The sequence below is a fragment of the Castanea sativa genome, chromosome 8 (genome assembly GCF_040712315.1).
Source record: "Castanea sativa cultivar Marrone di Chiusa Pesio chromosome 8, ASM4071231v1".
In the NCBI taxonomy this organism is placed as follows: domain Eukaryota; kingdom Viridiplantae; phylum Streptophyta; class Magnoliopsida; order Fagales; family Fagaceae; genus Castanea; species Castanea sativa.
In genome coordinates this window covers 11,468,660-11,490,716 of record NC_134020.1, presented here as the reverse complement: position 1 = coordinate 11,490,716, position 22,057 = coordinate 11,468,660, and the positions used below count along the sequence as shown (strand labels likewise).

The window sequence follows — 22,057 nt, the reverse complement described above, 5'->3', positions numbered from 1 at the left end:
AGTGTAAGAAAAAAAAAATCCAGAATACACATTTTATAAAATTAGTAAAAAACTACAAACTGGGCCTGACAAATTGGACTTAAAACTCATTGATTTACCAGCCTTAACCGTTTAACCGTTGCAAGCAAAAAAAAAAAAAAAAAAAAGGTGTTTTGTAATAGGCGTAGCTACTTGTTTTACTGCTACTAGTTTTTGACTCGTACTTGATCTTGACATGAGTTGGTCATTAACTTGGACCATATTTGACATGTTCACCAGCCACTGTTATAAATTTTTTTTGATATGGAAATGTCAACTTTCATTCATCATGAAATTGAATTACAACAGAGAGTTCTACCGTCAGGGAGTAGAACGTTTTGGATCAGGTGAGAGATCATGGGAGGATAAGTCCCTTTCCAAACCTGAGATTCTTCTCTCCTTCTGGCCTCCTGTGCTAACTTGTGTGCAACTCTGTTGTAAATCCGTTTCACATGTTTTAAGTTTTAGCTATTAAAATCCTTAAGGATGAGGATAATTCCATGAACTAAATGGCCGAGGCAGCCTCCTGTTTCTCCCTTTTCTACGCTTTGAATTGCTGCCAGCACATCGGATTCAATAATGATATTTGATATCTTCATCTCCTTGGCAAGCGGAATACCTGATTCAATAGCCAGCACCTCCACTTCCTTCCATCACTGAGAATAGTCTGTCAAGATACTTAGACCAAGCTGCTATAACCTTCCCTTCTGAGTCTCTAATGACCACTCCCACCCCAGAGTTTCTTTCCTGCTTAGAAGTGGCTCCCATTTTCTGCTCTCTACAGTACAATGCTTGTGCTGATTTCTCCCGTTTTCCTTAAAATCTCTCAAATATCCCATAGCGAAGTTCCGGGGGTGTTTGATTTGTGTTTTCAAACAACAATTTTCAGTTTTTAAACAACATTACACATATTTTCACACACTTTTTTACCCACACGTATTTTCACAAATGTTTTCAAACAACAATTTTCAGTTTTTAAACACATGTACCAAACGGACCCTCCATATCTGTTGAGGGAGTTGGCAAGTGGATTCAAACACGATCTGGTTTCTATTATACCAGATTGCCCAACCGCCACAAAAAAGGATTCTAGGTCCGAGGAGGTCCCAACTGCAATAATTTCTAGAGCTGACCCAATTTATGGCACCTCCTTAGGTATTTTATTTAGTACCTAGGGGTTCAGGGATAGGGGAGAGTTTCAGGTAATGGAGGTTTCTAACCATTTCAATAAAATAAAATAAAATAAAATATAGAATTTGGCTTTTTTATTGACTACTTTTTATTCTATGTTTGAATACTGAAGTTATATTAGATTTTTTATATTATAGATGAAAATATTGATGACATTATTAGTCACTTGACATGCAATTCTCAAATATAATTATTTTTAGAGTCTGTTTGGGAACAATTAATTTAGTTGAAACTGAAAGTTTTTTGCTAAAAGTACTGTAAATAAAGCTAAAATCTAGTTGAAATAAAATAGTAGAACCTATAAATAGTACCAAAAAGTATAATGAGACAATGAATACTGAATAGTAGCATAAATAAGATAAATAGTAAAAAAAATGTCTTTTTCAGTCAATACCAAACGCAACCTTAGTGCCATATCTACTATACTCACATTTGGTAAATTTTTGTAAGGCCATTATATATTTTCTTTTTAATTATATATTTTTTCTTTCACCTAACTTGTTAAATTTATTCTTAAAGGTCTATATATATTTATTGTGGGCTTATGGTTAGGCCTTTATATATATATATATATATAATCTTTATAGCTTTTTATCTTATATATCTACTTATGTGCAACTTTTTAAAGCCTCAATTTTTAAAATACAACAACATTTTTCCAATTTTCAACAAATAAGCTTATAGAAATAAATCAAAACTCAAATTCATAATTATTTTTATAGATGATTTGACTTTATTTCATGTTTCATTGTATAACATGTGTACATGTTGATGTTGCAAGTGATTGCGAGGGTGACTTGAATACACAAACACCTGTGAAAAGAACAAGAACATTAAAAATTTTGCCGACAGAAAACTCTTGAATGCCTAAGTCAAAGGATGTATAAAAAATAATCCACGAAATTAGTGTGAATTCAAGAGTATGTTGCTCACCACCGCACACCCTTGGTGCAGTGATCACTTCACAAGTATAAATGCTTGTGAGGTGTGGGGGGTAAAGACCAGAGTTCAAGTCTCCAGGAGGGAGCTTCATACACATATACACTTAAATTATACTAGAGTAGAAATTCTATCTTGTAAAAAAAAAAAAAATTAGAGTATGTTGCTCATACCTTTCCCTCATCGATCTGTGGAAATGATTTTCTCCTTGATTTTATTATGGTTTTGAAATTTGATTTCTAATGGCTCCTTGAATGGTGTTTGTGTTTTTGGCAGTTTGGTTTGAGGTTTGAATGCTCCTATATCTCATTAGGAACATTACTCTCTAAGGGCCACATTGCTTCTTCGCCAAGGTATGCTTGGGTCGGTCAATGGCTAATTGCCAGTTGGATGGATTGAGATGTCAAGTTATTCCTATGCTCATTTGACTTCTATTGGGCTATTATAATTAATTCGCAAACTATAAACTTAATAATATTTGTCATTTGACATTTTAATCTTTGAATTTTTCGTTATTATTTTATTTGTATTGAAAGAAATATGAAAAATGAGATTAGAAGTATGTTAAAGTTTTTTTTTCCTAATTTGTTAAAAAAAATACATATAATTTTGGGTTGATAAGGATCATAAGAATAATAGCTCATTTAGTTCGATAAAAATACTTTCATCTACTTTATAATCTATATATATAATTGTAAGGACGCGATTTGGGTCCTAAGCCCAAGAGGAAATAGGATTAAGGCCCAAAGAGCCCAATATAATAAATTTATAGAGAATAGGCTAAAAACTAGGCTTCAATGGATTGAACAAAGTTCAAAATGGACTAAAGATGGTATGCAAGCAAAGAAAAATAAGCTTTATGCAAAGAAATCCTTCCTCGGCCAAGTCCAAGGAGAATAGTTCTTGTATATATTTCTTTTAGACTTGATTACAATTTCAATTCTTATTGCTACAATTTTTTTTCTCTAGATTCTCAGGTGGATCTTTATCAAGGAGCCCTTCCCTCCTTATATTATGTTGTCTTTCTTCATCTTCACCCTCCACGTGTAGGTCAAGTTGCTAGCTTTAATCCTTATCCCATCAGCACCTTCCTGAAGCATTTGGAAGTAGTTGTAAGGCTGAACATCACTGTTCAGGTATCACCCCACATTAATGCGGCTAGAGGGTTAGCTGCAGAGCTTTTAATGCGGTCGCAGCAGCCTTATCTTAGATATTTCTTAGCTTCCCTTTGTCCTATTTTCTCCTAAGGTTTATCCTTATGAGTAAAATCCTTCGAAGTGTTGCTCTTGATGGAAGATCAAACCTTCTGACCTCTGCTTTGCTTAGCCGAGGAGACATTCCTCCTCGGACTACCTTCCCAAACCTTTTATTTATTATTTTTGGCTTAGAGCATTTCTCATGTAATTATTTATTATTTAAGTCCATGTTTATTGCTAGGCACATGTGTATCTATCTCTTTAAAATTTTGGTGGTACTCTCAATGTTAGAGGTGACTTATACTGAAGTCGGGCATAATACCTAAATAATTTAAAATGTCAAATGATGGTTAGATGGGTTCACAATGCATAGCTATGCTGAAAATGATGATCCCAAGAACATAAGCCAACATATATTATCCTAAAGAAATTAAAAATTAAAGCATCTTAGTTTTGACTTGAGATTCAAACAAAACAAACAAATCATGCACCTTTAATGTAACACCTTAGCATTAGCAGCTTAGCATCAACATGCTTCAATTAGTAAATCAATTTGGGATTTCTCAAAGCATCCATGTAACTGTTTTGGAATCCCCTTCTATCATTGCTCCTTGCAAACTATTCCCAAACATTAAATTTACAAAGCCCCTTGGACGACTATGCTAGCTAGTCCCTTAGGATACCAACCAATGCTCAAAAAATAATTTTCCAAATATGTACAAAGATTATTATAAACCAGATTTTTGCGCTGAGAGATGTGTTCAACCAGACCCACAATGAACGAATCCTCCTTTGAAATACCCAGATATTCCGGCGGACCCACAAAATTGAGAGGTTTTGATCTCGCCTTCTTCAATGGTCTCCTTCTTCCTCGGTTTTGAGTGGGTGAAAATGTGTGAGAGTGTTTTTGAGGAGAGAGTGTGTTTGATCTGTTTTGTGTTCTAATTTTGGCATATAAGATGTTAGTCTGACGGCAAGTACGGAGGTGGGTTATGGAGTACTAACAGAAAGAACTACAGGTGGGTAAAGTGTCAAAAATCAAACCACAAGTAGGTAAGTTGAATTTCGAGCAAACCACAAGTGAGTAAGTTGTAATTTTCCCTTGAATTTTAATTGAAGTTCAATTTTGTGCCATGTTCCCCATCTAATTTTTTTTTAATTTTTATGGCAACTGAATTATTAGGTGCAAAAAATGAAGAGTCTAGATCCAATTAGATTCCAAATTATATATATATATATATATATATATATATATATATATATATATATATATATATATATATATATATATATAATTGTGATTGGTTTTAAATGTACTTGTGCATATACACGGAGTTACACGCTAGTTAAGAATAATAACTCATGTTAATTTGTTTTCTAGAACTGCATAAAAATGCTTTCATCTACTTTCTTTGGGGGGAAAAGGGGTGGGGGGAAGATGTGTATGGAGCATGACAATTTTTTCATAAGGTCATGTTACGTAGAGTAGGATAATTAAATTGAAATTTGGAGGCATAAGTTCAAGAAATAATCACTTACATCACCTGAGGCAGATACACTTATAAATAATCATAAAAATGAGACTTACATGTCTCTAAAATTTAATCTACTCCCCACCCCATATCAAGACCATGTTTTCCCACTGTTGATGCTCATTTTTGCAAATCCATGAGGAGGAAAGCCCAATGAAAAGCAAGGCCCAAATGGCCCACCAAGAAGACCAAAGAGCAAGAGAGGTCCAAAGAAAGAAATGCATAGGAAAGTGAGCTGCAGCAATACAAATCTGCTGCAGAATACGAATCTGCCGTAGAATACGAATCTGCCGCAGAATACAGCTCTACCGCAGAATACAGTTTTCTAGCATAATGGCTTCAGCAGATGAAGATAAATTGGGCCCAAAACCTTTTTGATCCATTCATCATTATTCGGTCCACAAAGGCCCAAATCCTTTTGTATAAAAGGAAATAGGTGTGAAAGCTAATATGAAGAAGCACAATGAAAAGAAATAAGGAACGACAGGAATGGTCAGTAGCAGAAATCACATGAAGGAAAGAAAAGTCAAACCTAAGGAAATGACAAACGCATAAGACAAAAAACACGCAGCAGGGCGAAACAGAACTAATCTGCTATGGCAAAAATGGTTTGGGAACGAAAGAAGACAAAGACAGAAGGGCCGAAGCACCACCAACCTGTACCCAGCCAATACAAGGGAGGTGGGCCCATGGTCAAGGAGATTCAGAGGGTGTGGTTTGGTGGTGGGGGGGGAAATGGGGTCTATATTTGGTTTCCTGCCATAACTTCTTTTGGAAAAATGCCTTGTTGGGATGGCATCTTACCCAAAAGAAGTAGTGGATGGTTGGAACCATCTGATGCATGCCATAGAGCTAGGTAGTGAGGTAGCCCAATCCATATCCGTTTGAACCTAGAGTAGAAGTATACAGCAAGAACAAACAAAAAGGAATTTTGTCGTGAAATGAGGAATGGTGCAGCAAGCATAGTGGTCTGGGCAACCAATGGGTTAGTGGGTGGTCTTGAATGGATGCCCACAAGGAACCAAAAACAATCGGTGAAGCCCTAAGGGTAAAAGGGAGAAATCTCATTGAATTAGCTCACTATAAAAAGAGGTAGCTATGGATGAAAGAGGGGAAACCCAGAACCGGAGGCAGTAAGTACGGGAGACCCAATGAGAAATGGACCCAAGAGAGGAAGCACCTAAAGGAAAAGACCCAAGTGAGAAAAACAACTTACGGCAAGAGAGTAGTAAGGAAACTAAGAGTAAAAAATAGAACGGAGAGAAAGAAAGGAAGTGGTAAAAAGAAGAGAGAAAACACAACAGGAATAGGGGCATGCATCAATAGACCATCTTTTCCCTCCCTCTTAGCAAACCCATTCTTTGAAATCTCCAAAAAGTAATAGCTAGTAGCCATTTAGGCCTATTCTCCAAAATGCACAACTTTGATGGCAGGAGCCTATAACAAGGTTATTCAAGTTGGGGTTTGGGTTCTTTCTTGGTTTACTTATTCTATGGTAAGACTCAAAATTTGATTTTGATCGCAAATATATTTGATTTCACTCATTAAAAACTTATATCTGATGTATCTAGTTATTCTGCTGCAGCACCTTTTTTATTATATTTACCGTGTTAGCTACTATTCTAACTAAACCTTTTCTGCCGAAACTTTCTTCTTTATTTTTGTTGTTACGTGTTTAACTTTTGACCCATTATCCTGTCATAAGTATATATATACATATATTTTGTTTCTCACGTTCTGTGCACCTATATAAGTATATTTATGAATATGTTTATGTATATATTTGAGAATATGCTAACCCATGTAACCTAACATTTGCTCGATTGGTATTTTCCTTGGGTTTCAAATTTGTTTATGTGTAGGAAGTAGAAAAGCTTTTCTACAGCAAAAATGAAGAGTAGTCATTCATATTTCATAAGGCTTTACTGCATGACAGAAGGCTTAAATGCACAGCAGACAGCTTTATTAGCACGGCAGAAAGCTTAACTTCACAGCAGACAGCTTTGTTGCACAGCAGATAGCCTCTGCAACAAACAGTTTTACTGCACGGCAGACAGTTTTACTGCACAGCAGAAAAGTTAGACCTGCAGCAGAAACTGGAGAAAAGTTCCTTCTGCGGCAAAAACAAGGAATAAGCCCACTTTGCAGCGTCTTCCCTTGGGCTTGGACTCATCGTTTGCACACAAGCCGGACCAAAGAGGGTTGCTCTTGGACCGGTCCCAACTCCCTGATCCTGAAATCTTTGGGCCTAGTGTAGCGGCAGGCGGCCCAGCCCAACATTTGCAAAAAAGGCCCACACACCCACCAAAACAAGTAAGATTACAAATGTTTCTCCCATAAATCTATATATACATATATATATATATATATATATATATATATATATATATATATATATATATATATATATATATTGTGTGGGTAAAAATAGTCAGAACACACATTGGGGCCTTGGGCCTGATTTGGCGGTGTGAGTTTGTCCAAGCAGAGCCTTTGATGCCCACAAGCCAGCTCTTACTAGAAAGGTTGGTGAGATTGTCCGAGGAGAGGCATCTCATCGGCTAAGTCAAGTGAAGATCATATGACACGTCATGATGTTTGGGGAGAGAATTCTGGAAAGCTTGTTGGGTAAAGATGTGTTCCACACAGTTATAAAGAGGGGGAACGTATGAGAAATATCAAGGGAAAAGGCTGCTATCACCGCATTAAAGACCCTGCACCTACCTCTCTGGCTGCATTAATGGGAAAATGACATCTAAACAGTAATGTTCAGCCTTCCAGCTATTGTTTGAAGACTTCAAGAAGGTGGTGGATGGGACAAGTATCTAATTGGGTGATCTGTGCTACACGTGGAAGATGAAAGGGAGAGAAAAAGGGATATAAGAAAGGAAAGAGGCATGAGGAAGGGGGGATGGAGAAAAAAGAGAGGAAGAGATAGAGAAAGCACTGTACATATTATCTTCAGTCTTAATCTTTTGTTTAAAGATAGAAAGGCAATACAAGTGATCATCGGCTTACGTCCGAGGAGAGTTTCTGTTATTTTCATCCATTGATTGCGTAGGTAGTGGCGATCTAGCCCACCTATCTGTTGTCCAATATCCGTAAAGTCTAGGTTTCAAGCCCACGCTCTACAAATTTCATTGTATAAGGCTTTTTGGGCCTTAACCCATCACTCGTTTGGGTACGGGTACAAAGTGTGCACCTACATATATAATAATAGGTGAACCTAAGAGAAAATACAAGTAAATTTTAAATTGAAGTCTAATTTTGTACCGCCTGTCTTATCTGATTTTAAATTTATGTGTCAAGTGAATTATTAGGTGCAAAAATCAAAGAGTCTAAATTCAATTAGATTCAAAATTGAATTTTAATTGAAGTTCAATTTTGTGCCATATGCCCTATCTAATTTTTATATTTTTGTGGCAAGTGAATTATTGGGTCCAAAAATCAAAGAGTCTAGATTCAATTAAATTCTAAATCGAATTTAGACTCTTTGAATTTTGCACCATATGTTTCATCTAATTTTTTTAATTTTTGTGTCAAGTGAATTATTAGGTGCAAAAATCAAAGAGTCTAAATTCAATTAGATTCTAAATTGAATTTTAATTGAAATTCAATTTTGCGCCATGTTCCCCATCTAATTTTTTAATTTTTATGACAAGTGAATTATTGGGTACAAAAAATGAAGAGTCTAGATCCAATTAGATTTCAAATCATATATATATAATTGTGATTGGTTTTAAATGTACTTGTACATATGCACGGAGTTACACGTTAGTTAAGAATAATAACTCATGTTAATTTGTTTTCTAAAACTACATAAAAATACTTTCATCTACTTTCTTTGGGGGGGAAAGGGGGTGAGGGGAAGATGTGTACAGAGCATGACAATTTTTTTATAAGGTCACCTTACGTAGAGTAGGATAAACAATCATATCACCTGACGCAAATACACCTGAGGCATAAGTTAAAGAAATAATCACTTATATCACCTGAGGCAGATACACTTCTAAACAATCATATAAATGAGACTTACATGTCTCTAAAATTTAATCCACTCCCCACCCCATATCAAGACCATTTTTTTCCCACCAAAACAAGTAAGATTACAAATGTTCCTCCCAGAAATCACTAGGAAATCTTGATAAATCATAGAACAACAAATGGACTCCCAATTTATTGAACAGTTTCTTCACACAAAAAAAAAAAAAAAAAGAAGAATAAGGGAATAATACTTTGCCCTTGTGATATGATAAAGCGTATCATGCAGTGATTGCCATAGATTCAACTACGGGATTTGTGGTAGTAATTTTATTGGTGTTCACAGGTTTGTCACCTAATTTGGCAAGAAAGTCATTGAAGCAATCATCCAAGGTTTGGAAAGTTTCATCTGGGTAAAGAGTGCTCACTTCAATATCTTGAGGACCATCGATTGCGAAGTTAATTTGACAACCCTTTATGAATATATCATGAGTGAATGATGCAACAATACTTTGAGGTATGCAATTCGCTGCATATATAAAATAATGAAAGTATTAGACAAAGTTGGTGTTGGTTATAAAATATTGAAATGATTGATAACTCTGTGTCATCAGGGAAAAAAAAATTATTTAAAAAAATGGAACTATAAAATAATATTGAACCTAATGAAAACGTTATAAATAGCAAAGTTGCATTGATTATAAACAAATAATTGAGACCATGTATAAAAAAATGAAATTATTAGATGAATTGGACCTGCAGCGGCAGCTAGTAGGTCATTTTCAGTGACGATCACTCGAGGGAGGGTTCTTCCAATCTTTTTCTCCCATAAAGATGCAAGCTCATTGATGTTACACAGATTGGAAGTTGGTCGAAAATGCACACTTTTGTTGACAGTTCGAATATCATCCACAGTTTTCATTGTAAATTTTCCAATATCAGTGCCAGCAACAAAGTAGGCTGCATAATACAACATCCAACATGAATTAATGAATAATAACACTACCAAATAAAGAAATAAAATTTGCGCCATTTCTTTTTTATAATTAGATAGTTACAATGGGAGAATAGAACTGAAATCCTAGATGTTTTCATTGAAAATATCAAAAGATGTCAATTAAACTAGTACAAAGCTTACTGTAGAAGAGTTTTTCAAGAAGGCCAACTTGCCATCCTCTCTATGTTGTCTATTACTCCTATTTGATTAAAGAACAAAAATGATTAAGTAATAGGTTAAGAATCGGACAAGTTCTTACAAGAATAGTCAAAAGTATAAGCCAAAGTTGCTGAGTTCTGTGACTAAATAATTTAATCTCTATTCAAAGTATCCAGCCAAATCATGCTAGTGAAGAAGATATCATTGAAATTGGACCCCGCGATTGTTGTTGTGACCCGAAAATGTTACGTATTTATTAGTCAGGGCAAGCCTTGGATCATCAAACACGTCTCGTTTGTCGAAGGAGAGACGCGGTGCCGGTTAGATTTTGTTTGTTTGCTACTCGTTTGTATTTTTATGTGCAAAGTCTCCCCATATGCTCAACAAACGACTTTTATACTGACATGAAATCCCCCACAAAAGTTGCTATCATTTAATTTTGTTACAATATTTATCAGCTTGTGACATACCACCTGCCAAAACATTCGCCATGTCATCTCCATTTCAACGAGAAGATTATTATAGAGAAAAAATATATTTCAAAATTAATGCGTATAGAGTTGGTTGACCATAAACTTGGTTCATTTGTAATTCTGAATCCCTATGATGTAGGTGAAGAAAATGACTTCAAGCGATTTATTATGATTTTTTAAAGAAAATGTCTCTTTTTAATTTTATATATATATATATATATATATATATATATATATATATATATATATATATATATATATATATCTCTTTGTCAAAAACGCAAAGAAGTGCTAATAAGTTGAACTACACAAACTCTTTGTATTATGATTTCTGTTACCACAAAAAAAAAAACTAATAACAAAATTAAATAGGAAAAAAAATCAACAAAGAAAACAAAAAGATGAGAACATTTTGCTTAGTTTTTGGGACCACCCCCCCCCCCCCCCCCCCCCCCCCAAAAAAAAGGGATTGAAAAGTAGTTGCTAATCGGATTACAAACCTGTTGGTGAAGAGAGGAGTATATTGACAAGTTGAAAATGGGACCCAAAATTGGTTCCTCATTAATGGACTTACTGATGATAGAGTGAATGGTATATTAAGCCAGGTCACTGTTAAAGACAGGCAAGGAAATTCTTTCTTTTTGTTTAATTTTGCTAAGGGTTCAAGTAATAAGTTAATGATAATGTAACTTTACTCAATAAAATAAACATTATTACATATTTTTAAAATCTAACCATGGAATTATACGTTCTTTACACTCTTAATATACATGTCAAATTTTGTATCAATCAGATATTATTTACTCTATGATCTATAAGATTATATTTTATGTATAATTTTGAACTACAAAAACTTGCAATTTAAAAAATTTATTGATGACATAACTATTAATCTATAATTTTCTATAAATTTTGCATGTATAGAGGATATAAGAAGAAGATGTAGAATGTGTTTGGATCCAGCGTCCAGCGTCCACGTCCAGCCTTCAGTTTTTTTTTTTTTTTTCCCCTTCCCAGCCGCAGTTGTTGACCAAGTCTTCCGTGAACAGTGCATTCGTGCACTGTTCACGGACCCACAAATTTTACTTTTCAACCACTTTTTCATTAAAAATGGGTCTCGCGGTACTATTCACACATTTTAAAATTATTTTGCTACAGTGTTTTCAGTTTTCAATTTTCAGCAATAAGTTCTATCCAAACAGACTCGTAATCTAATGGAGAATTTATTAAATTTCAAATCCAATAAAAAGATATTGAGTAAGGTTATAACCAAAGGTCACAACCAATTTTGTAACTACACTTTTTCCTTCTTTTTATAATATTCCATATTTATGGTTTGAAAATTTTTCATCTACTACTATTTACTTATCTACTGCATTACAATTCATTTCTCATATACATTTTACAAACTATTTCTTCTTTTAGTTATAGTTTTTTTTTTAAAATAAAACTTAAGTAAACATAATTGATATAATGGTAAAATTATAATTTCTTCTCTTTCTTTAAAAAAATTTTAAACCATTAGAAAAAAAAAAATCGTTACTTTATATTTTATCTCTTTCATTTTATTCATTTTTTTTTTATGAATTAGGATTCTTATTTTATTTTATTTAGAAAAATGAAAAATTCATGATTTCTAAACGTGGTAGAAGCGGGACACAAATTTTATTCATCATATTTTATTTAATTCCCATCAGTTAAAGAAAGCAAATATGGAAGATTGAAATAATATAATTTTGATTTTCATGTCTCATGTTGTCAATACCAAAAGTTTATTTGTTTACATATGAAAATCAAAATATAAATTTCAATCATTTTCTACTATATCTTTTTTATCACTCTTCTAATATATATATATATATATATATATATATATATATATATATATATATATATATATATATATATATATTATCACATTAATTTAAATTAAACGGTATTGAAAATAAACATATGATAAAGTAAATATATATTATTTAATATCATTTTCTTAAAATTTGTGTTTAATCAAAATAGCTCAAAGAATAAATCTACTACACCATAGAGTTCACCCGCTGAAAATTTTAGCCAGGTTCAAATAAGCCAAATGTTGAATTATGAATTTGAAGAAAACACAATGCAGTATTTTCTTTCCACAAAACCAATAAAAATATCTCAACAATTAAAAAAATTAAGATATAAAATGAAACAAATACAAGAATAGTATTGTCATGCAAATAGACTTAAATATAATGAAAGAGGGAAGTCTGGCAAAGATGTCTCAAAGTTTCCGGTTTCCTCCATCAACACAAGGCAAGGATTGGGTCAAAGAAAAAAAAATGGTTGGGTCTAATGTTATTATGCATTGAGCCAGATATAATGCTGACACATTATAAGTATTGGACACGTGATAGCTAATAACATCTTATTATATTTAGTGCACAAAAGTATTGGATCCAAGTCATATTCTATCAACATAATTGAATTTTTATTAACACAAAAATAGCAAAGTTTGTTGCTATACAATAAAATTGGATAAACTATTTAAATATAACAAAAACTAAAAGTGAGAGAAATGATAAAATCGTTAAGATTGAAATGTGTTCAAAATTTGGAAAAATAGAGATGAAAATCCTAAAATTATATTGGTTGGTGACAGAACAATATGTGTGTAAGACAAAAGAAACGCAACTATAAGATCTATGGCCTTCTGCTATTTCTTTCCTTCTTTCTTTCAATTCAAATGCAACTCCAAAAGTCTTTTTCAACAGATGGTCCCGGTCCCCCTTCGGATTTAACTTTAATTCTAACTAGAAATTACCTATACAATTTATTTTTTAAAAATAAAAAAATTCACAAAAAATTATATATAATTTTTTATATGATAAGTTGTTAATGGTAGATACAAAAATGATGTCAATCATAAACCTCATTAAGAATGGAAAAAAAAATTGCTAAATAAATTATTAAGACAAATATTATGGAAAAGTATCCAAAACATTACTCATTTGGTATCTCAACTTGTGTTCAAGAACAAGAAAACTTTCAAATATTGAACTTTTCCCCCCTTGTCAAAATATGACGATAAAAATAAATAAAAAATTAAATAAAAAATCTTCATCTCACCTTATGTTAAAGAAACAGAAAACTTTTAAATATTTAACTTTTCTCCCATTTGTCCAAATGATAAAAAAGATTCTTCAACCCACAAATTCTCACCGATTAGATATTGATGCGTGTTTAGCTCAATCTTGCGCGTTTAGATGTGAATGTGGTGTTCACTTTATAAATGCGCGTTTAGATCAGTTTTGCATAAATGAGAATAAAAAATCTTATTTACTAAAAGATAATAAAAATATAATTTATCTATAAAAAAAAAAAACAAGACTAAAAAAGTACATAAAGAATTGATAAACTAATTAGAAAAAAATTAAAGACTAAAAATCAAACGAGGGTTCAAAAGTGGGTTATACGCACTGGTAAGGTTTACATATTGTAAGAGACCCATTATGATATACCATCTCGTAAGTGTAGGTGTGGCATAGAGTCGTAGACCACTCACCGAACCGACGGGGTTGTATCGATAAATGTTGAAAACTGAATAGTGCAAAGTTTGCACTGCAAACAGCTCGATGGTACATCAACTTTCTGAGATTAACAACGACTACATTGAATTAAACTTGTCAATCCAATAGGCAATAGCCATTGTACACCGTTCAATTTTTAAGTGATCCATTATTTAAGTTTTGATTCCTTCGATCGTGGTGAAAGATGGACAAATGGCTCTGTAGCATGCATTTTTTATTTCGGGAATCTTTGGAATTTATGCTACTTTCATTGTTCACTTTTCCACTGACTCTTTTTAAAGTTAAGCTTTTAATTTAAATAGTAAAAATATTATTGTTTGAAATAGTTGAATAGCCATCCAAGTGGCCAAGAAAGAAAAAAAAGATATATATGTGAAATTAAAATTTTTTTTTTTTTTTAAAAAAAACTCTTACGTTCAATTTATTGGCATTCCTCTCACAAGCTAGTAAAAGTATGGATCCACGGCTTGTGAGACGCACACGTTAATATTCTATATATGAAAGGCATACTATAAATACCCCATGGTCCCCACCTCTTAATTTCAAGGGTTAATGATTTTCAAATCTCTTTTAATCAAGTGAATTTCAGTTAACTCAATTAGTAAAGTTTTTGATGATAGAATAAGAGATCTATAGTTTAATCTCCGCTTACACCAAAAACTGATTAATATCTTCGTCTAATAATAAAGAGTGGACGTCATAGATTAAAACTATCTAAAAAAAAAAACTCCTATAATCAATGAGATTTTGGACTAAATCTCTTAATCAAAATTCATGGGAAGACTTCTGGTTTTTTTTAAATTAAATTTTAATTATAATTATCTAATGTATATGAGTTAGAGACCACAGGCACGTTATTCAAGCTCTCTTTTTCTATAAAATAAAAAACAAAACAAAACGTTATTCAAGCTCTCTAAAAGCTGCTTGACCAATAAATTTTTAACAATAGAGTGATTCTCTTTTAACTACCAGTTGTGTGGCACCCGCAAAATTAGTTAGGCGTTTTTAAGAGTTTTGGACCATTAAGGGTAGTTTGGTATGATATTTTTAGCAACAGTTTTAAGTTTTGAAATAATATTATACGTATTTTCACACATTTTTTCACCTACACATATTTCTAAAAAATACGAACAATATTATTAGAATAACATTACCAAATGGACCCTACAGACTATAATTGCCAATAAAAGTAAAAAAAAAAATACATGACAGACAAGGTTAGATGAATTACTCTCGTACCTTTGACACTACCATCACCGTAGATTTGGAACTGATCCAACGGCGGGAGAACCTCGGAAGGGTGTGTGTTGTCGTGGTATGGCCAAGAAGCAATGGAATTGCAACAAATGTAAGTATAAGGTACACCGGACTCCTCAACCAAACGCCGAACCCTGCGCTTTGCTTCATACATCCTGAGACCCGGTTCTACCGGGTCAGCCCTGTCCACGTCATGCCCAAACTCGGATGGTAGGAATCTCTGCCACATATTTAGAATATATTCCCACATGACAATATATCTTTTTTCTATGTCGCATTATAATTATATCAAATACAAACAGTACTGTTTTAAATTCTTTTTAGGCAGGTTTTGGTAGCTTTACCTTTATGGTACCAATAGTTTTAATGGCTTCAATTAAGCTGAGCTGGTCTAGTATGTTTTCACCTCCCACAGCTGATATTACTATATCAATCTCATGCTCTCTCAGTATTTTCTCCATGAATTCCTTATCATTAACCAGTCCCTGATAACATGACAAAAATACCAATTAGTACGTTCAACCACTAATAATAATAAATACCAATTAATATATATTTATACACGTGTGTGCGTTTCATGTGGTCAACATTGACGACTCTGTAATGGGTTAACAAAATTTTAGGCACTGTACTTTGGGTTTTGTTCTTACAGATGTGTGTGTGCAAACGTTTGTCGGTTTTTGTTTTTTATTTTGTTTCCTCGTTTACAACAAATGGGACGAGGTGTTTAAAATTCAATCATTTCATTGAGTTGCAGAAGTCTTAGCTGCACGGTTTTATTATGTATATTACATAAGATCGAAACAGAGAGCTTACATGTAAGATGACGGCGCCTTTGTCTTGGAAAGCCCTGATGATTTTGGCCTTAGAAGGGCCACAGGCACTAGGCCGTACAAGAACATAGGTGGATCGGCCGGCGTCTAGGCTGGATTCCGTGACAAACTGACCGATGAAACCTGTTGCTCCGACTATAAGGACACGGCCCTTGGCTGAGGAAACAGAAGGTGTGACAGTCATGCTTGGCAGTGATGAATTGTCCTCAGGTTTCTTTTACACAAAGGCCAAGTTTTAGTTTGATCCTTAGTTTTGTTTTACAAAGGCCGAGGTTTCTACAGAGACAGAGGTTTGGGAGAGCCAAGGTTGGCACGGCTGATATGTACAATGAAGTGCATGTATTCAAGTCTACCTATATATAATCGGAAGTTTAGTGGGGCTGAGCACCTTAGATAAAAACATATGAGAGAAGGCTGATAATAAATATTATCGGGATGCTAAGGGTACTATGTTTTCAGCTACTCTTCCACAAAAACAGGACAATATTCACCATAGCCTTCTTGTTTTTGCTGTGGTAAAAATCCACTAGTTGAAGTTTAGCTAAAACCAATTTTTGATGCCTTTGACTGATAGCTAAGAACCTCGTGCGAGTTCTTCTTTTTAATTCGGTAGATTCGTTAGGGATAATGCAAGTCCTTTCTTCAAAAAAAAAAATTTTAATTATATATATATATATATATATATATATATATATATATATATATATATATGTAAACACTTTTGTCAAATCCTGTAAAAGTATTTTTTTTATGCGTAAACCTATTGTTGATTAGGGATCATTTATTCTAACAAAGTATCAACATGATAAAATATGTATAACAAGAACAGAGGTTCTAAATTAGTTGGTAGAGAACTTCAGCTACACGCATACCAATATTTCTTAGAGGAGTCTATTATATATTTAAAACAGTTGATAATTATGTAACCTAGATAGAGAAAAATCCATCATTGATTGAGTCCGTTATTTCTCATAATGTAATTAATTTATTTTTTTCTTAAAAAAGTTACAAGTTTTTTATATAAAAAAAAAATGGTTGATTTAATTCAGAAATTTATGTCATACTTTGTAGTTTTAGAAACAAAAGGTTAACTCTACTTAGGTGAGAATTAGGGCAAATGTGATTCTGTTATCTAAAAAATTGAACCGAACCGCTCCTCGTACTATATAAATTATATTTTATATATTTAATTTATATTAAATATATAACTAATTATATTAAAAATTATTAAAATTTTCATAGCTGCAGACATTTTTGCAACTAAAAACTCATTGGGCTACTCTTAATTAGCTTTAAAAAAAAAAATTTGGGTTGGCTCAAACCAACTCAAAATAGTAATAAAACACCCAACATGACATTGACTAAACAACACAAAACTGCATAGTAACTAATCAAATTAAGGTGAGGTGTGATGAGGGCTTTGGGCAAACTACGCCTAGCAGTGCAATGATAAATATGGCCCAAAACCACACTAAACTACACCATGTACCCCTCTAGCGAGAATCATGGAACGCCCCTCTCACTAATTGTAAATCCTATAAATCATAACCTAACAAAAAATTCAATCTAGTTTGACAAGGATGATCTCATGTAAAAAAAGATCCACAATGTAGAAGAGTCCAACTGTATTGGAATTGCGTATGCTCACACAAGTAAGTTCTACTATAGGTAGCAATACAGGATTTGGGATATTTTGTATTCTAAAATTCCATTCTACTATAATAGATTCTTCAAATTAGTGATAAGGTTTAAACCACCCATTGAGGTTTTTTTTCGTTAAGATTTTCCCCATCATAATCATATTGCTATATCAAGTTTATATTCCACAACACGTAGATTTTTTGCAATATGGTTGTGCCCATCATAAATTTAATTGGACCTTTGCATCATTAACATAATCGATCAACTTGGGACACCTTTTTTTTTTTTTTTTTCAAGTTGCCTACTCCCATAAGTATTTCCACATTGGATTCTTAGGCGACGTGTTTATGTGTGCATATGTTTCTAGAGTGAGGTGTGTGTGTGAGTCTCTTTTCTTATTTTTATTTTTAAGGAGTTACCACCAACCATTGGGTTTTGTTTCAGGTGTAGTTGGTCTACTGTTTGTCTAATTCATTTTACCTAATTGACTAAAAACCAATTCAAGGGTCTTTAAATTAACTAAGGTAAACCAAAATCTTGAACCAGAGATTCTTGGACTCGGAATTTCAATTACAGGTAAGGGAGGTGTTAGGCACTCCACACTGCCTATCTAATGGATAATAACTCATTTTAATTTAACCTCAACATTCACATATAGGAAGACAAGAATTAAGCTCAATTGTTAATTTAATTAATCAATTGACATATGCATGGATAAATAAACAAAAACACAATCTCAATCAACGATCAAGGACCTACATGAACACCGATGTGTTTATATAGAGAAAAGTCCGAGAATTGGACTTCAAAACCTCTTTGGGGCTCATAGCACCAAATGGTCCACTAACTTAAAATAGTTGCAATACATATCATTTTGCAAGACCTTCCAAGATAATCAATGACTATGTACTTGAGTCTCCAATTCCTCAAATCCTTTCTCCTTGATTATCACCGAATCCACAAGTTGAGCTGCTAATCATATGATCAAGTCTTCTTGATCACTCCAAGGCCTCTTGGAGATTTGGGATTGTTTTCCAATTATTCTCAGCACCAACAAAGACTCAAGAACTCTGATGGTTACTTTGTTTATGATGGATTTAATCTCCTTTCATAGTAATTGACAATTGGAGAGGAAGAAGGTAGAGAGAATAAGAAGGTAGGGATCTCTCTTGCTCTTCAGTGTGGGAATTGAGTCTGAATTTCATGGGAAGTGAGAAATATATAACAAGCCTAAAGGCTAGAATAATAAAAGTTCATAAAAAATTCTTTCAAGTTTTGTCAGTTTCATACAATTGAGAAAGAGGCAAATGAGTTGGGCTAACCACAAATTTTTAGGCCTAAGGTGACAAATAACAAATAAAATGAGGCATTTTTTATTTATTTAAATATTGTTGATGCTCACTCTGGCAAGGAGACCTAATAGCAGGAAGAAGCCTAACAATATGGGAGGAAAAGAGTTAGTAAATTGAGAAGAAAAACATCAAGCTCGAATGGCAGGAATAATGGGTCATAGGCCTGGAAAATAGAAAATGGGCCTCAAAAAGAGCAAGCGGGCCTAAATGAGCCCAAAGAAAGAAGTAGTAAACTCATGGGCATTATATGAAATAGAAAGCAAGCACAAATGGGCCAAAGAGGCTCAAAGTAATGAATTAAGTGAGTAAGGGATTGATAGAAAGCCCATGAACCCCAAAAGTAAAGAATATGATAATTAGACCGGAGAAACCTAAAAGACTTAGCAAAGGCCCATGGGAATGTAGAATTAAAATGAGCCGAGGATGCCCAAAAATGATGAAATGGGCCAAGGAAGCCCGTAAGCAATGGAATGGGTCAAGAAAGCCTAAACTAGTATGGATGCTAGTCCAATGATAACACTGGGCCGCTGGAATTAAGCAAAGGGAAAGTATACAGCAGACCCAAAAGAGAGCCTAGTAAGCACGGGTCATACAATAGCATAGCAGGAATGACAAAATAGCATGACAGAAGTGCTAGCAAACCTACGAAAGGAACAAAGAATGAGTTAAAGAAAGAAAAACCCACAATCAAGCAAGACCTAGCTTAGGAAGGAAAGAAGCAAGCTATAAAGAACAAAGGCTCAAAAACCCATTCAGGCCACAAGAGACCAAGAATGAGCAGTAGAATGCACAGAAAAACCTTCAAGTCATGGCAAACACATGAGTAGCAGACAAGCAATAGACACACATGGAAGTGGAGTACGCACAATACTCAGGCACCACCAACCTGTACCCAGCCAATACAGGAGTGTTGGGCTATGGGTCAGAGGTAAGACAGGGTATGGTCTGGTGTTAGGGAGAAAGGGGAGAGCCCATTCTAGGGTTCTCGCTCAAACTCTTTTGGGGGAAATGTCCTGCTGAGATGACATACCACCCAAAAGAGGGAAAGATGAGTTGGAATTGCTAGGTGCATGCCATGAGGGATAGTGAGAGAGAATGTCCATCCTTATCCGAATGGGAATGCCACGATGAACAAGCAAACAAAATAAAACTCTTTGTCTAGTAATGAGATGTGGCACGGTTAGCACAAGTAAGTGGTAGTGATTGGGTAGCTGACAAACCAGTGGGTGGTTTAGAAGGACACCCAAATTGAGACAAAAGCGGTTAAAGGGTAAAATGGTAAAAAACCCTTCACGGCAAGTAATATAAAAGGGGGCCTCCGCCGTGCACAAAAGCGGGAGGGGGACAACAAGAACACAAGAACAAGAACACGAAAGCAAAGAGATAATAACAGCAAAAAAAGAAGAAACTGAAAAACAGAGTAGCAAAACTTAGAAAAGAAAGAGAGTTAGAAAGAAAAACAAAGAGTAGGCAAGAGTGAGATAGCAGGCATGCACCAATAAGCTAGTCCCTTCTCTCCCTCTAAAAGCCTACCTTCTAGTAAGGGTTAAGGAATTTGAGCATAAGCCATTTAAGCTCATTCTCTCAAAGTGGGTAATTTCCGTAGCAGGATTTCCCTATAATGTTACCCACATTGAAGAAGTAGTTCCCTCTTTGGACTTAACACCTCTCATCTGCCATGGGCATGTGACCAAGGTATTACAAAGGGTCTCTAGTCTGCACACAAACCAGTTTGAGGTGAGTTGCAATCAAACCAGTCATGACTCTCTAACCCAGAACCTTTGAGCCGAAGTGTGATAGGAGGTAGCCCAACCCAAAATCTCAAAAAGGCCCACCACAAATATTAATTGATATGATATATATATATATATTACTAATTGATTAGAATAATAAAAACAAATTAAAGAAAAGATAGATGAACAATCAATTTGTAGAGATGAACTTTAAAGCTAACAGTTGGGTAATGGAAAGAGACTAAAAAATGAAAGACTTAAAGATTAGGATAAAAGATAGATGAACAAGGTTTTTTTGTTTATTAACTCTCCTCGGGCGCGCCGAGAAACACTATTACATTGGTGTGATAGCAATACTAAAGCTCAAGTGTTTATAATAATCTCTATTTCTTAGGTTAAATCTTTTTTAGGCATGTGAGATATTTTCCTATTTATAGTTTCATTGGTCCTATCTTAGCCGTCCATTTGTAGGGTGGATAATCCTCTTGGCGAAATATTAGTCATATCTTCCCCTTCCCCTCCTTTTGAGGTTGAGTTGAGTAGGTAATAGGTTGTTGGGACACTGTTCAAAAGGATGATTCAGCCATAAATGCAACATGATTGGTTGGTGTAATGCATTTAATGTAGAGGAGAGAGTGACGTAAACCAAAATTAATAATATTTCCACTCTGGGTAAATCCAATAAAAAATAAAGCAATCCTTGATTCACTTCCATTGATTGAAAACTCATTAAGTCATATCAAAAGGAAATGATAGAAGTTCATCTTTTCTATGTCTTAACCTAAAATTTTCAAGTCAGAAATGAATAGTCATGGTAAGCCAGTCCAAAGATTATGGATACTGATTAATTCTGCTTAACTAACGGTCTTGCTGAAGGACATAGCAGCTGATAGCCCTATGATGAATGACCTACCAGTTAATTTCGATGAATAAAAATTATTTTATAATTATAAGGGTGATAATGTACAAGTACCTTTTGTTTTTGCTCAATAATGAATAATGCCTATGTTCATCAAAAAAATAATGAATAATGTCAAGCAAATAGTGAATATGTTGTTGTCGTATTTCCTGTGCATTTCCGTTGACTGAGGTGTACAACAATCTCGATCAACACGGATAAAATTTTTCAATGAATATTCTCATCAAAACAAATGTTGACGGTATTTATAGCATCTGATGCATTATCATT

At 34.0% G+C, this 22,057-nt stretch overlaps 1 protein-coding gene across 1 annotated transcript; it reads right to left on the bottom strand.

Annotated features, from left to right (window-relative positions):
• Nucleotides 1-8,797: 8,797 nt before the first annotated feature.
• Nucleotides 8,798-16,652, bottom strand: LOC142605646 (leucoanthocyanidin reductase-like). The gene is made up of 5 exons (XM_075777081.1): nucleotides 16,126-16,652; nucleotides 15,654-15,794; nucleotides 15,292-15,529; nucleotides 9,614-9,817; nucleotides 8,798-9,386 (listed from the first exon to the last, which is right to left on the bottom strand). The coding sequence occupies exons 1-5, from the start codon at nucleotides 16,324-16,326 to the stop codon at nucleotides 9,139-9,141; spliced, it is 1,032 nt and encodes a 343-aa protein (XP_075633196.1). The 5' UTR covers nucleotides 16,327-16,652; the 3' UTR covers nucleotides 8,798-9,138.
• Nucleotides 16,653-22,057: the final 5,405 nt, after the last annotated feature.